The sequence below is a fragment of the Notamacropus eugenii genome, chromosome 1 (genome assembly GCF_028372415.1).
Source record: "Notamacropus eugenii isolate mMacEug1 chromosome 1, mMacEug1.pri_v2, whole genome shotgun sequence".
Taxonomy (NCBI): Eukaryota; Metazoa; Chordata; class Mammalia; order Diprotodontia; family Macropodidae; genus Notamacropus; species Notamacropus eugenii.
Window position 1 is genome coordinate 308,044,816 of NC_092872.1, and position 13,813 is coordinate 308,058,628.

General features: G+C 35.7%; 1 protein-coding gene across 7 annotated transcripts in view; it reads left to right on the plus strand.

The window, feature by feature from the left end:
• The window catches only part of SYNE2 (spectrin repeat containing nuclear envelope protein 2), a 416,605-nt gene that overhangs the window by 295,366 nt on the left and 107,426 nt on the right, over window positions 1-13,813 (plus strand). For all 7 annotated transcript variants that reach the window (XM_072629431.1, XM_072629430.1, XM_072629434.1 and 4 more), the window contains 8 exons: window positions 1,300-1,431; window positions 2,994-3,146; window positions 3,259-3,468; window positions 4,222-4,323; window positions 4,642-4,761; window positions 7,334-7,534; window positions 8,467-8,640; window positions 12,779-12,910. In XM_072629431.1, coding sequence (XP_072485532.1) covers window positions 1,300-1,431; window positions 2,994-3,146; window positions 3,259-3,468; window positions 4,222-4,323; window positions 4,642-4,761; window positions 7,334-7,534; window positions 8,467-8,640; window positions 12,779-12,910 — 1,224 coding nt within the window. The remainder of the gene's footprint in view (window positions 1-1,299; window positions 1,432-2,993; window positions 3,147-3,258; window positions 3,469-4,221; window positions 4,324-4,641; window positions 4,762-7,333; window positions 7,535-8,466; window positions 8,641-12,778; window positions 12,911-13,813) is intronic.

Sequence of the window (13,813 nt, forward strand, 5' to 3'; positions counted from 1 at the left end):
TGCTGGGGCTAGAGTCAGGAACTGAGACTCTTCTTTCAACCTCTGATACTTACAAGCTATGTGACCCTGGACAAGTCACTTAACTCCATTTGTCTCAGTTTCCTCAACCGTAAAATGAGCTGGAGAAGAAAAAGGCAAACCACTTTAGTATCTTTGCTAAGAAAATCCCAAATGGAGTCATAAAAAGTCCAACACACCTGAAAAATGAGTGAACAAGAATAACCTAGTTTCATATGGTCATTGCAAGTTCCATTCATTCTGGCTTGCCATGATAGCCTCTGTTGGGTTCTTATCCAAACTGATATTCCTTCTTACCAAAGACTATGGTTTGAGCCAGACTTGTTCAGAATCGAGGCTTAGTGGTTTTGTGTTACAAGTCCTGTTATGTGCTTGTTTTTCCCCAGAGCCAAATATCTCAGTGTTTAGATTCTGATTATGTTTATAAGGACATGTATGTCTCCCTATTTGAGGAACATTTAATACTGGAAATAGATCAAGTCATTCTCCCTCTACAACTTATGGTACCATCTGAACTTTTTATTTTTTAACACTAGATAGGAAAATAAGGAGACTATAGGAGAATAATGAGGCATCATTGCAGATAGAAAGTTTCCCTCAGTCAGAGAGATCTACCTTTGGCACTCTTTGAGCAGGTACCTATCTTCATTAGTATAGAAAGTCCCCTTCCCTGGATGCTGTTTAGAGTGATAACATCACAGAATATCACCAATACCTCTCCACCCTCACCCCAGACAAAAAAAGGCAGATTCTAAGGACAGAAATTATTTCATTTGTGTTTTTTGAGTTCCAGTGCCTAGACAGAGATGGGAACCTGCAGCCTTGAGGACACCTTGAGGCCACAGGTTCCCTACCTCTGAATGCCTTGTACATCTTAAGTGCTTTATAAATGTTTATGTATTTGAATTGAGTCAGGCATCTGTCTACAGAAGTGATTTCTTTACTTTCTCATTAGTGAAACTCATCTCCACCTTAGTATCTTAAAAAGACCAAGAAACACTGAATAAAACCTGTTCATATCTACTTAAGCATGTTCTAAATTGTGTATGGGAAGTGTCCATAAATCCACATTGTTCTTATTTAGGTACAAGATTGACTAGAAACAACTTTTTGTTGTTAAAAATTAAAATTTTTCACTTAATTTTTAAAAAAAAAGTTATATAAGCAATAACAGTGAAGAAAGATTATAGTCATCATGCTGTATTGCCTCTAACTGTGTATGTGTATATCTATCTACTTATGTGTGCATGTATGTATTATGTATACCATGTTTCTTTACAGATTACTGCAAATGTGAATTTTCTCCCAATGGTACCTGTGCATACTGTTAGCTCACCAACAATTGAAGAATTGAAAACTTATACTTCTCAACTTGAGGACATAAGCCAAGAAGCAAATGCTCTTCACACTCAGGTAAAAAATTATGTGATATACATGCATGATGTATGGTGGTGAGGGGCAGTGCGTGCTAGGTGGCACAGTGGAGAGAGCACTGGGCCTGGTGGGAGGAAGACCTGAGTTCAAATCTAGTCTTAAACCCTTAGCTAGCTGTGTGACCCTGGGCAAATCACTTAACCCTGTTTGCCTCAGTTACTCATCTATAAAATGAGGTGGAGAAGGAAATGGTAAGCCACTCGGCTATCTTTGCTAAGACAACCCCAAAAAGGGGTGGCAAAGAGTCAGACACAACTGAAAAATGACTAAACAACAACAAAAAATATTCAAAAAATTAGACGTGAAATGGAATGTCATGACTACTAAGTGGATATCATTTCTTTCACATGGTCACTGATCAGTATGGCAGGAGATTGGGGTGGAAGTGGGGGAAGGTGACTGGAAAGTCCAGCAGCTGATGATAAAAGATAATCTGAGACATTTATATATCAGTATACAATCAATTCGATATCAAGAGGACAATATGGATTATTTGCTTCTCCTCACTAACATACGTTTATATGTGTGTGTGTGTATACCCCTACAAGTTATCCTTTCTTGAATCCTTTCTCTAGTGAAGATTTTAACTTGAGCTCACCTATATAAAAATGTGTATGTGGTTAGGGAAATACATGGTTATTTTATATCAGGCCTTATATTAATTTTAAGAAGCTCCATTAACTCTCAGATTTAACTTGAGGCAGCTATGGATAGAGCACCAGGCCCGGAGTCAGGAAGACTTGAATTCAAATCTGCCCTCATATAATAGTTATTGTGACTCTGGGCAAATCACTTAACCTCTGTGTGCCTCAGCTTTCCCATCTGTAAAATGTGGATCATATTGGCACCTACTCTGCCTGCCAATCTGTAGGATCAAATGCAGTAATATTCATAAGGTGCTTGGCACGTAGTCAGTGTGAGGCAATGCTAGCTATTATTGTTGTTATTATTAACATTATTTCCATTAGCTGCTTAGTGATGCTGTAGCATAGCTAAGAGCCCAAAGACCTGGGTGCAAGTTCTTGCCCTGACACATACTGGCTTTGTGACTGTAGGCAGGTCACCTACACTTTGAATGCCCTAGCAACTCTCTAAGACTATAAATTACAAAAAAGATGCCAGACTTGATTGGCAGAGGGAGTTTATTCATCCCCATACCATTGAACTCACAGGTCCAGAACTGATTTTCTAGTCACTACCTTGTTATTTAGTCATTTTCAATCATGTCTGACTTTGTGATCCCATTTGAGATTTTCTTGGCAAAGATACTGGAGTGGTTTGCCATTTCTTTCTCCCGCTCATTTTACAGATGAGGAAACTGAGGCAAATGAGTTAAGTGACTTGCCCAGAGTCATATAGCTAGAAAGTGTCTGAGGCTGGATTTGAACTTAGGTCTTTCTGGTTCCAGGCCCAGCATTCAATCCACTGCACCACCTTGCTGTCACACCTACCCACTACTCACCGTTTACTTATATCTTTAAACTTTCCTCCGATTTAAAACATACAGTTTTTTTCTTACTCTTTTCCTTCTTTTGATTCAGGAAAACCTGGCAGGTGAACCCTCCCTGAATCTACATAAAAAACTATTTGATCTCCTTCTGAGTATCAGTCAGTGTTTGAGCATTGTGGAAGACATGCTCCAGACCTCTGGCCTCTCTAGAGAGGATGCTGCTGTACAGCAGGCCCATTATGAGGTTAGTCCTGTCTCCGTATCATATGTGATTGTCATCATACAGCTCTGCTCAGCTTCGTGCGTTTGGTAGGCAGGTGCCCTTCAGTGTCCCTTCTTTTCTCTTCACCTTATAGACCCTATCTCTAGAACTACGAAAACTTCACTCAGCTATAACTAGCAAAAAGGATGATCTTCTGAAACTGATAAGTCACCCTGGAAAGAAGTCCAGTGTATTTTTTGAGTGCTTTAACAACCTGCAAACACGACTTGATCAAACTCAGGTTGCAGCTGCTTCCAGAAGTCAATTCATGAAATCTGGGATAGACCATAATAGTGATTATCAGGTACTATTTATCCATTCATTCATTCAACAAACATTTTATTAAGGGTTTGCTATAAAAGCACTAGACTAGGTGTCAAAGGGAGGTACAAGGTTTGGATAAAACACAATCCCTTATTCCATGTAATAATGGAGAATAAGACAAAAACACAGCTATAATCCAAGTATGCTGTGATAAGTGCAAGTGGGACACAAAATAATGTTGTGTGAGGTTCAAGGAGGAAGATCTTTACCAACAGAGAGATCAAGAAAGAAAGGTAGCTTTTGAGTGGCATTTAGACTTTAAAAAAGAAAGAGCAGTTTATCAAGCAAAATACATAATGAAGGACATTCTAGATATTAGGAACAGTGGAAGCAAATGCACAGAGATGGGAAAATAAAGAACACAGTTGGGAGCTTAAAGTGTGTGGAGGAGAACAATAGAAAATACAGAAAATCAGATGATTTCAGCCTGGCAATGGATGTTTTAAATCACATCATATTCCACTTGAATCTGACCTAGTGAACTGTTCCCAAGTTACAATTGTTAAATGGTATGTGACATTACCAAGGGAGACCATGACAATTTCCTTCTATGAAGGTCTGGAAAATAGATTGAAGTGAAATAATGTTTGACAGAGACAGATTTGTTAAAAATGAACTACTTCGGTTTTGTTCCGTCTCAACTATTCTGCAATTTAAATATATGTTGTGCTAATATCACTATTACCCATAAAGTTCACTCATTATTTCCTACAAACGCCTTCTTTTCCTGCAGAGTCAAGTACGACAGTTATATGACCAACTAATTGAGAAAAAATCCTCAATACAGCACTCCTTGAATGAAATTAGTAGTCAAAGTATTGTTGAACAACTCCAGGTAACTAAATCAAAGTATAATCAAGCTACCCTAACCCTGCACCTATATCTTAGTCTCTGGATCCATATTAATTTAAATTCAACTCTCAGAAAAAAATGCATTAATATTCTATGTTATGATAGAAATGAGTTTTGCATGCCTACATAGGTATAACCTATGTCAAATTGCTTGCCTTCTTAATGGGGAATGGAGGGGGAGGGAGAGAATTTGGAACTTGAAATTTGAGGGGAAAATGTTGAAATTGTTTTTATGTATAATTCAGGAAAAATAAAATATTAAATTTAAACTAAAAAAAATTCTGTGTTATCTTACCATTAGAAGGCAGATTTGTATGCTGTAAAACTTCAAGGCTATGAAGAGCAGGTGGCAAAACTAAGAGATGAAGGGGAAAGACTTTACTTACCTTATGTTTTAATCCAAGAAGTATACAAATTGGAGGTAAGTATTCTAGAAGAAAAGCACATATTGATTGGGTCTGCTACTAATTCATGGTATGTAAATCTCAACTGGACCCCTAGTTCCAAATGGCAGACTTTTACTTTATCTCTAGTGCTTTATCATGCTTTCCTCATCATCCATTTCAATCTTTCTCCTCTCTCAAATCCTTAATCTCTCCCTCTTAACCTCTTTCTTCTTCCCTCACTGCCTGCCCCCTTCTCATTTTTAATATAATAGCAAATATTTCAATTCCATATTTATCAATCGTATTTACTCTGTAACATACCTATCTCCCCCTTGTTCCCACCAAGCTCTCAATCTCTATCAGCCTTTGTCTTTTCTCCATTTTTCTTTGTCTTTTCTTCATTATTCAAGTTCTAGAAATAGTGAGCTATTCATGCTGCCTCTACTTCTTTACCTCCAATCCTCGACTTCCTAGAGTTTGGCTTCTATCCCTGACACTTTACTGAATTACTCTCTAAGGTCACTAATGTCTTCTTTTTAAAGTTTTAATTCCCCATAAAAAAAAGGGGAGAAAGAGTAGATTTTCTTCATTCCTCATCCTCTTTGATCTTTCTGCAGTATTTAATACCTCTAACCTACGTTTCCCCTTGTAGGTAACCTTTCTTCCTTTGACTTTTGGGACACCTATCATTTTCTGGTTCCCCTTCAACCTATCTGACCTCTCCTTTTCCAAGTCATGTTCCTCCTAGGTATAGATATTCACAAAGATTCTGTCCTTACCTTTTTTTTTTCTCTCTTATATTTCGTCTTCCTTGAAAATCTCATACATCCCCATGGATTCAATAATCGTTTCTAGGAAGAGGATTACTTCTATACTATTGTAATAATTTCCTAATTAGTCTTCCTTCCTCCCAAATAGCCCCTGATCTTACCAATTAACCAAATTAATTTTTTAATGTACTTAAAGTCAAAGTTTATCATTCTGTTAAAAAATCTTTAGTAACAAAAAAACCCATTTTTACATGTAATTGGGAGAAAATATTATTATTTAAAAATTTTTACTTATTTTTAATTTATAGAATAAAACAAACATCTCCATAGTATAGTATAATAAAAAAAGATGATTGCACATGAAACTACAAATCTCATATACAATTTGCTGTTTCTTTTAGATATATAATAAAGTCATGTAAATTTCGTTTTTTCACTTTTTTCTTCCCTCCCCCTCACCCTAGAGATGGCTACTATTAGACACAAATAGGTATGTGTGTGCATATATGTAATATATATGTACATAGATAGATAGATAAACTTTATATATGTGTGTGTGTAAAATCATTCTATATGTACTTTTATTTTTCAGTTTTTTTCTCTGTATGCTGATAGCATTTTCTTTCATATGTTCTTTGTAGCTAATTTGGGTATCTATAATAGTCAAAATTACTTATTTGCTCAAAGTTGTTCTTAAAACTATTGGGAAAAATATTCTTAAAAACAAATTTTTAGTGACTCTCCATTGTTTCTAGAATGAAATACAAGCTCTTCAGCCTGGCATTTACAGTTTTTCTTGGCCTTGTACCAGCCTACCCTTCCACCATTATTTTAATTTATTTCTCCAATCTTGCAGCAGCAGACAGAGCTTAAGAAAAAACAGTGGCTAGCATGCCACTGAAATTAAAAAGACATTACTTCAAGCAGATCTTTTGCATGAGACAAACTCCATTCATTGACATCTTATGCTACACCTGTACTGTTCTCTCGCTGCTTGCCAACTTTGGACAGGTCATTTAACCTCTCTCTGGGCATCAATTTCCTCATCGGTAAACTGAGGGGATTGGACTAGTTGGACACTAAACTCCCTTTCAGCTCTAAATCTACAATTCTATAAATCTTTATCCCACTTTAAAGCATGTGCTTGGATTCCAAATACTGCCTTCATAAAGGGGGTTCTTAACCTGCAATCTATGAACTTGTGTGTCAAAAAATTTTTGATAACAGTATTTCAGTATGATTGGTTTCTTTTTTAATCCTATGTCTTTGGTTTCTCACCCATTATTCTCCTCATCACCTTCTATATTCCAGCTTCTACTAGCTGTATGGCTATTTTCCATGGCTAGCTCATTCTCCCTTCACATCTCTGCCAGTACCTGGCATACAGAAAGTGTTTAATAAATGTTGTTTGACTGAGTATTGAAATCCTTTTCTTCCTTCAAGGTCTCATTCAAGTGCTGCTTCTTCCATTAAGACTTACCAATCCTCCCAGCTAAAACTGATCTCTCCCTCCTCAAATTTTTGATGACATTTTGTCATTTGCTGCATCACATTTTACCTTGTATGTTACTTATTCATGCTTAGATTTTATCCACACAAACCCTAGCTCCATTATATTTTAATTTTTTGAGGGTAGACACTATTATTTTTCATCCTTATATCTCTAGCAGCTAAGCAGCATACCAAATATACATAGCAGGTATTTAATAAAAATTTATTGAATTCAATAAAAATTTGTAGCTATAGGCTCTTGAATCGGCTCTTAGTGGTTTTATTGTATTGTGTTTTCAAGATAATTTAATGAAAAAGTTTGAAAACATTTGATTCATCTTTTTAGGATATTCTTGATGGCATGTGGGGATTTCTAAGAGCCAAGCATGCTGAACTCAGCAGCCCTTTCATCAATGAAAATCAACAGGAAGGGTTGCTTCGAGGATTGGCAGAACTAGTGAATATTGGGAAAGAAAAGCTTGGTCAGGACCAACAACGACAAGCCAAAAGTAAAGCTTCTTTACAGGCTCAGCTGCAAAACCACAAGGTAAGATTGTGAAAGTAATTCTGACTAAATTCCTTTTATCAAATATCAGCTGAATATAGCTTGAAAAAATTGAAAGCTCATTTTTTTTTTGGTCTGAGTCTGTACACAGAGAATTGGTTTTCCTCTTTATACAGAAGTAACAAAATGTAGATTCTGCCATAGTATATGTCAAACACATACACATACACACACACGCGCACACACACACAATGAGAGAGAGAGAGAGAGAGAGCCAGCGCCATTTTGTTGGTGTAGTAACTTGTATTGGACTTGCAGAAGCAAAATCAAGGAAATTCTCTTCTGGGATCTTAACATGAATTTGGGTCAATTTATTCCTTTCCTTATCTTGAAAATAACCAGGTCCATTATTACCTCCATTGTCATGAATACCTTTCTAACCAAGATCAATAGTATGGACATTCAGAAGAGATCTCTCTTTGGAATAGTCATATTTATCTGTAGAAGTATGGTGTTCTATTAGAATGTGCTATCTTAGATAGCAAGTACAATTGGAGTTCAGAGATTTAGTGTCCTTTAGCCAGATTTCATTTTTGTTTTTATATTGTTGACAATGCTCAAGAATTTAGTTCAATAGACTTATTAAGTTATTAAGTAAATATTATGTGGAAGGCATGGTGCTACTAAATCTTGGGGATATGAAGATAACCATGACATGGAAGATGCTCACAAGGACCTTATAATCCATTTTTGAGAAAAGATATCCATACAGATGACAATGATGTGAGAGACATTGAGGTAAGTGCAAAGGAAATATTCAAAGTGTGACTAAAAATGTGAAGAGGTAGAGATTACTTTCAGATGGGAGATGGTGTTAGAAACTCCAAGGGCCCTTTTCATGAAAACGGAAACTGTAGTTATAGAGAAGGGCAAACTTTAAATATTAAAAAAATAAAATACTTTGCTTTTCACAGATTTTTTTCCAGAAGCTTGTTGCTGACATCTTTCTGATCCAAGAATATTCTAAAAAAGCACTACCTTCTTTATTACAAAATAAAGAGAAATTTTGGGCAGATAAGGTAAAAGAAGTAAAATTGTTGGAACAACAAGCTTATCAATATGGCACGAAGCTGGAGAATTTGTTGCAGGTATGGTGATAAATAAGGATGAATCAATAAATAAGGCTAATTTGAGCTTATCTCCAAAATACATTCAAAACCATTAATAATATTGCCAATTTTCTATTGCAGTAACTGAGTACTCTTTATTAAGATATGATAATGAAGCATTCTGTAACAGAATATATATATACAAATATATATAAATATAATATTTATAGAACATAAATAAAAAATATATATAAAATCTATGGAAAAATGAGGCAGTAGGCCTAGGAGCCAGGAAAACCTCAGTCCAAATCCTGTTCTGACATGTTCTGGTTTTCTCAGGATGGGCAATTAATTTAATCCTTTTCAGAAAGTACCTCTCTGATTATATGTTATGGAGAAAGTAGTGGGCTGCAACCTTAGCAGGATTTTACTCATCAGAGTTCCATCTACCAACAAAATCATAGACCCAGTCCCTAAGCCTATGAAAAAATGAAAAATTACTCTATTTATTAATTTTCCCAATACTGAACCTGGAATGACCAATTTTACATCACTGATTCCTAGTCATAAGGGAAAACAAACCAATTTATGAGTAGACAACAATGAAAATTAAGAAGGAATAAGGACTCATAATCTGTAATCTTGTTCTTACTCCTGGTGCTACCTGTCCAATGGGGATATCTTGTTCACATTTTCTACTTCTCAGTTGCTGGAGTTTTTTTCTATCTACAAATTGGGAATGAGATATGCCATCTTACTATCTTCAGAGTTGGTACTTGAAATAACAAAATGAAGTCTTTCAGTTTTATCGGGTGATTCTTCGATGTGCTTTATTGTACCTATGCCAGTTCATATTTCATTTTTCTGGCTCTTAAGGAGAGAAGGTTTAAGTGCAAAGTAGTTGTTAGTATGTACTTGCTATAGTCCATATTCATACGGTGCTCTATGTAGAGTTACAGTTCTGTGATTTTTGTTTGTGTCATAACTTAGCCACATCTACAACTTGATAGGTAAGTCTTAGAAAGTTGTTTAAGGCTCAGGCACATGAAATGACTCACTAACATTCACCCAGATGGTGTCAGGAGCAGGATTTGAATCCAGGTCTTCCTAATTCTATGGGCAGTGGCGTGATGGATAAAGCATGCTTTATCCATCCAAAGCATGATAAACTTTGGAGTCAGGAAGTCCTGAATTAAAATCTGGCCTCAGATACTTACTATCTATGTGACCCTGGGCAAATCAATTAACCCTGTTTGCCTCAGTTTCCTCATCTGTCAAATGGGCTGAAAAAGGAAATGGCGAACCACTCCAGCACCTTTACTAAAAAAACTCCAAATAGTATCACAAAGAGTCAGACATGACTGAAATAACTGAACACCAACAACTTTCACAAGATATCCTTTGTGATTCTGGCAAATACCTCGGCTGAGCATAGTTTCCCGGTTTTATGTTTCATTTTTAATTTATTCTTACATTTTTTCTTATTTCTAAATATTTATAACCACAAGTTGAACTCCTATCATCTCAGTATACTGTGTGCATGTCACTGACATGTAATCATTTTCATTTTTTAAGATGTCATTCACCATGTTCAGAGCCTTCTGACTCTCCTGGAAGTATTAATGATATATAGGCATAAAATTTCTGAGTAGGGTTTCTTTTGTATGTCTCAGTAGTGAAGCATATTTTTCAATATATTTTTCCTAATCCTCTCATATACCACCTTCACAATGGCATATATTGGTGTGTGTATGTTCATCCTTCATTGCTGAAGAAGACCATTCCATCAGAGAAATGACGACATGACTTGCACTTAACTTTGTTTTGAGTGAGGGAGGGCTGTGTAGGTCACCAGCCTCACTTCTCCTCCAGAGCCATCTGAATCCAGTGACCAGATAGTCATCAGGATGACTGGAGATGACCCAGAATGAGACAGTTGGGGCTAAGTGACTTACCCAAGGTCACACAGCTAGTGAGTGACAGTTGTCTGAGGTGAGATTTGAACTCAGGTCCTCCTGACTCCTGAACTGGTGTTCTATCCACTGCACCACCTAGCTGCCCCTGCATATATTGGAGAATTTTGTCAAATGCTTCATTGAATTTTACTACTTTATCTTCTGCAAGTAATGAGAGCATGAAAACATCTTTATAGTGGTCTCCCTGAGGTTTTTTTTTCTTTTACTTATGCTCATTATGATTATTGCAAGGCAAGATGACTAAATATACCTGGAAATTCTTCTTATTGCCTGGGACAGATGACAAGCAACTCCATCAACTTCTTTATTTCAACAAACATTCAACAAGTATCTACTTCTCTGAGGCAAATCTGTAAGACATTTAGCTACAAGTTCCATAGGTCTTCTGGTTTCATTAATAACTTTTATCAACTTGTTGGTCATAGGACAAAGATTTAACACTTACAGTACCAATGGTTAAATTTATTTTTACAGATAATCTAAAATTTATATAATTCTTAGTACTATCCCTCCTCTTTTACTATTCTACCATCATCATGGAGTTAGAAGGATACCACATAAGACTAAAGACCTTTTTGTCATTTTCTGTATTTAATGGGTTATCATCAATTACTAAATAGCCTGCTTTTTACAAACCTCTACACTTATCTAGGCTGGTCTTTTGCATACTAGAAGATCATCCCATTTTATTGAACCAGCCAAAGCTGGTTCTTCTTGAATTGCCTTTAAAATAGTAGGGCCATCTCCATTAGGAGACATCTTTGGTGGAATCAATAAGTGTAACACCTCCTGTGTTCCAGAAATTGGGGTAGGCATCGGGAATCCAAGGACAAAATAGAAATAGTACTTGACCTCAAGGGACATGTATTCTTTTGGGGAAATAGCATAACTGAAGAATTTGTATTATATCCTATAAGTAAGAGGTTGCCACTAGAACTTTTACTTTAGTAGCTGCATAGAAGATAAGTTGTGAAGGGGACAAACGAGTCAGGGAGCCCAATTGGAGGTGACTACAATAATGTATGAAAGTGGTGATAACAGCCTGGTCTAGGCAAACAGGTCTACTTGAGTAGAAAATAAGGGATAGATACAAGAAGTTAAAGAAAACATTTATATTACGGTTTAAAAAATAAATGCACATAAACTTTCTTCCAGGATATGTCACGTTCTTTGCAAAATTAATTTCAAACTCCTATTCCATGTGTCTCCTGTGTTCTGCAATGAGAATTTATGTTAAGAATTGTGTACTGTAGCATTATAAGATCCTTAGCAGCCAAAGAAATATTAAGTTATAATCCATAAACTGGACATACCAAGTCAGAAAAGTGAAAGAATATATTTTAGAAGGATTTTCTTTAACAAGACTTAGGTAGAAATAGAAAAGTAAAGTGATAGTGCTTAGAACAGTGTGCTCATAAGAATATCTCATTCTCTAAGCCCTCTAATTACCCTGTTAATTTGGATCCCTCGCCACTCAGTGAAGTGAGAGAAAGATCTATCAAATAAGAGAATTAGTGATCTTGTACTCCAAGAATTGGCCTTTTTTTGTACTGAGTTTGTGGCTTGTCAATTGGAATACAGTCTTCTGTAATTCTTTATAACCATGGAGACCCTGTTCTCTGGACCTCTCTAGCTGTGCTTATGAAGCAACTTTTCATTCCGTTCCTCGACCCTATTTTTGAGGAAAGGATCTAAAATAGGGAAAATACTCTGAATTTCAACTGGCCAGCCACAATCAAAGTTTAATTAGGAAGTAATAAAAAAAAAGTATTATACAGCACACCTCACTGAGTAGTTGAAGACATCAGCTGTTGAAAGCTGTCCTCCCCTTCTAAGTATGATGAGCTTAAAATGTGTACATTTCTAAAGTAAGTTCCAAAGTTTCTTCATATCTTTTAATGCAAGGGTAGATTCTAATGGCATTGACTTAAGTTTGGAAATATCACTGCCTGTACAATATAGCAAGTATAACCTACCTGGGGTTTTAAACTTGTTTCTTTTTTTATTTTTAACAATTCAGCCTCAGTTGTTGAAAATAAAAGCATTTACAAGAATTCAATGTATTCTTTATGCCAGCTAAAGCTGATGTTGACTTGTTTGGCCTTTTAAAAAAATTTATTCTAAAACTGATTTTCTTATTAGTCTGATAACGTTCTGAGAGGACTTATTTTTTTTTTTTTTTACTTTCATTGATTCTCTAGGAATGGAAGGAATTTGATGAAAACTATGAATCCCTTGAAAAAGACCTGGAATTTCTAGGATCTTCTCTGCCTTCTATGAGTTTAGTGGAAGAGACAGAAGAAAGATTAAGGGAAAGGATTTCATTTTATCAGGTATTTTTTTCTGCTTACATTTTCAGAAAGCAAAGTTATCCTCTCATTTCTGCAAAGTGGCTTCATTTTAAAGATTATTTTAAGTTTAGTAGGACATTTTTTATGACATGGATCATTAGTAAAGAGATTTGGATCTACCTAATTGTAGGTCAGCTCAGAACATATAAGCTATCCATTGTCACAACTTCATGGTACTGATAAACAAAATGAAGAAGTTGGTGTATGTTATCTCTTAAAATCCTTTCTAGTTCTAAATCTCATCTTAGGGTAAAATCCTTTAAAAATTTTTTAAAATCCTTTAAAAATTTGCCCAGGAATAGGCAGCTGCTTGTGCATTGTCACCTAATATCAGCACAAAAAGGTGTCAAACATGAACCACTTTTAATTTTTAGTCAGCTGCCATCGAATCATTTTCTGTATTTAAATTATATTGTCTGGGGAAAGAATGGAAAACTAAGAATTTATATAAATATATTTTGGGCATCTTGCAGTCATAGCAGTATGACAAAAATTTTAATCAGATAAATTTACTCAAACAACAATTTAATTGAAAGCACACAAGCTTTGGAAATTTTGATTTCTGTTTACCTTAGAATGCTCATTTGTTCCTAAGTAGTGATACTTGAAGGTGGTTATCAAGTACTCTTATTTTTTTAAGCTAAAAGTAAATTTGCTGCCTGCACAGATTAGAAAACAAAAGCAAGATGTATTTAGCAGGGCTTTGCTTATCATGCTGAAGATGCAGGGTTCTACAAGGAGCATTTATGGAAGGACAGTACCACATTTTACGAGACAGCTCAGAAATCTCACAGTTGGTCTCTTGCATTTTCAGGTTTATTACTTTGTCACTGATTTTCAAGCAAACATGATCTTTTGAGCTATGTCAATTAACTCAAGCATCTG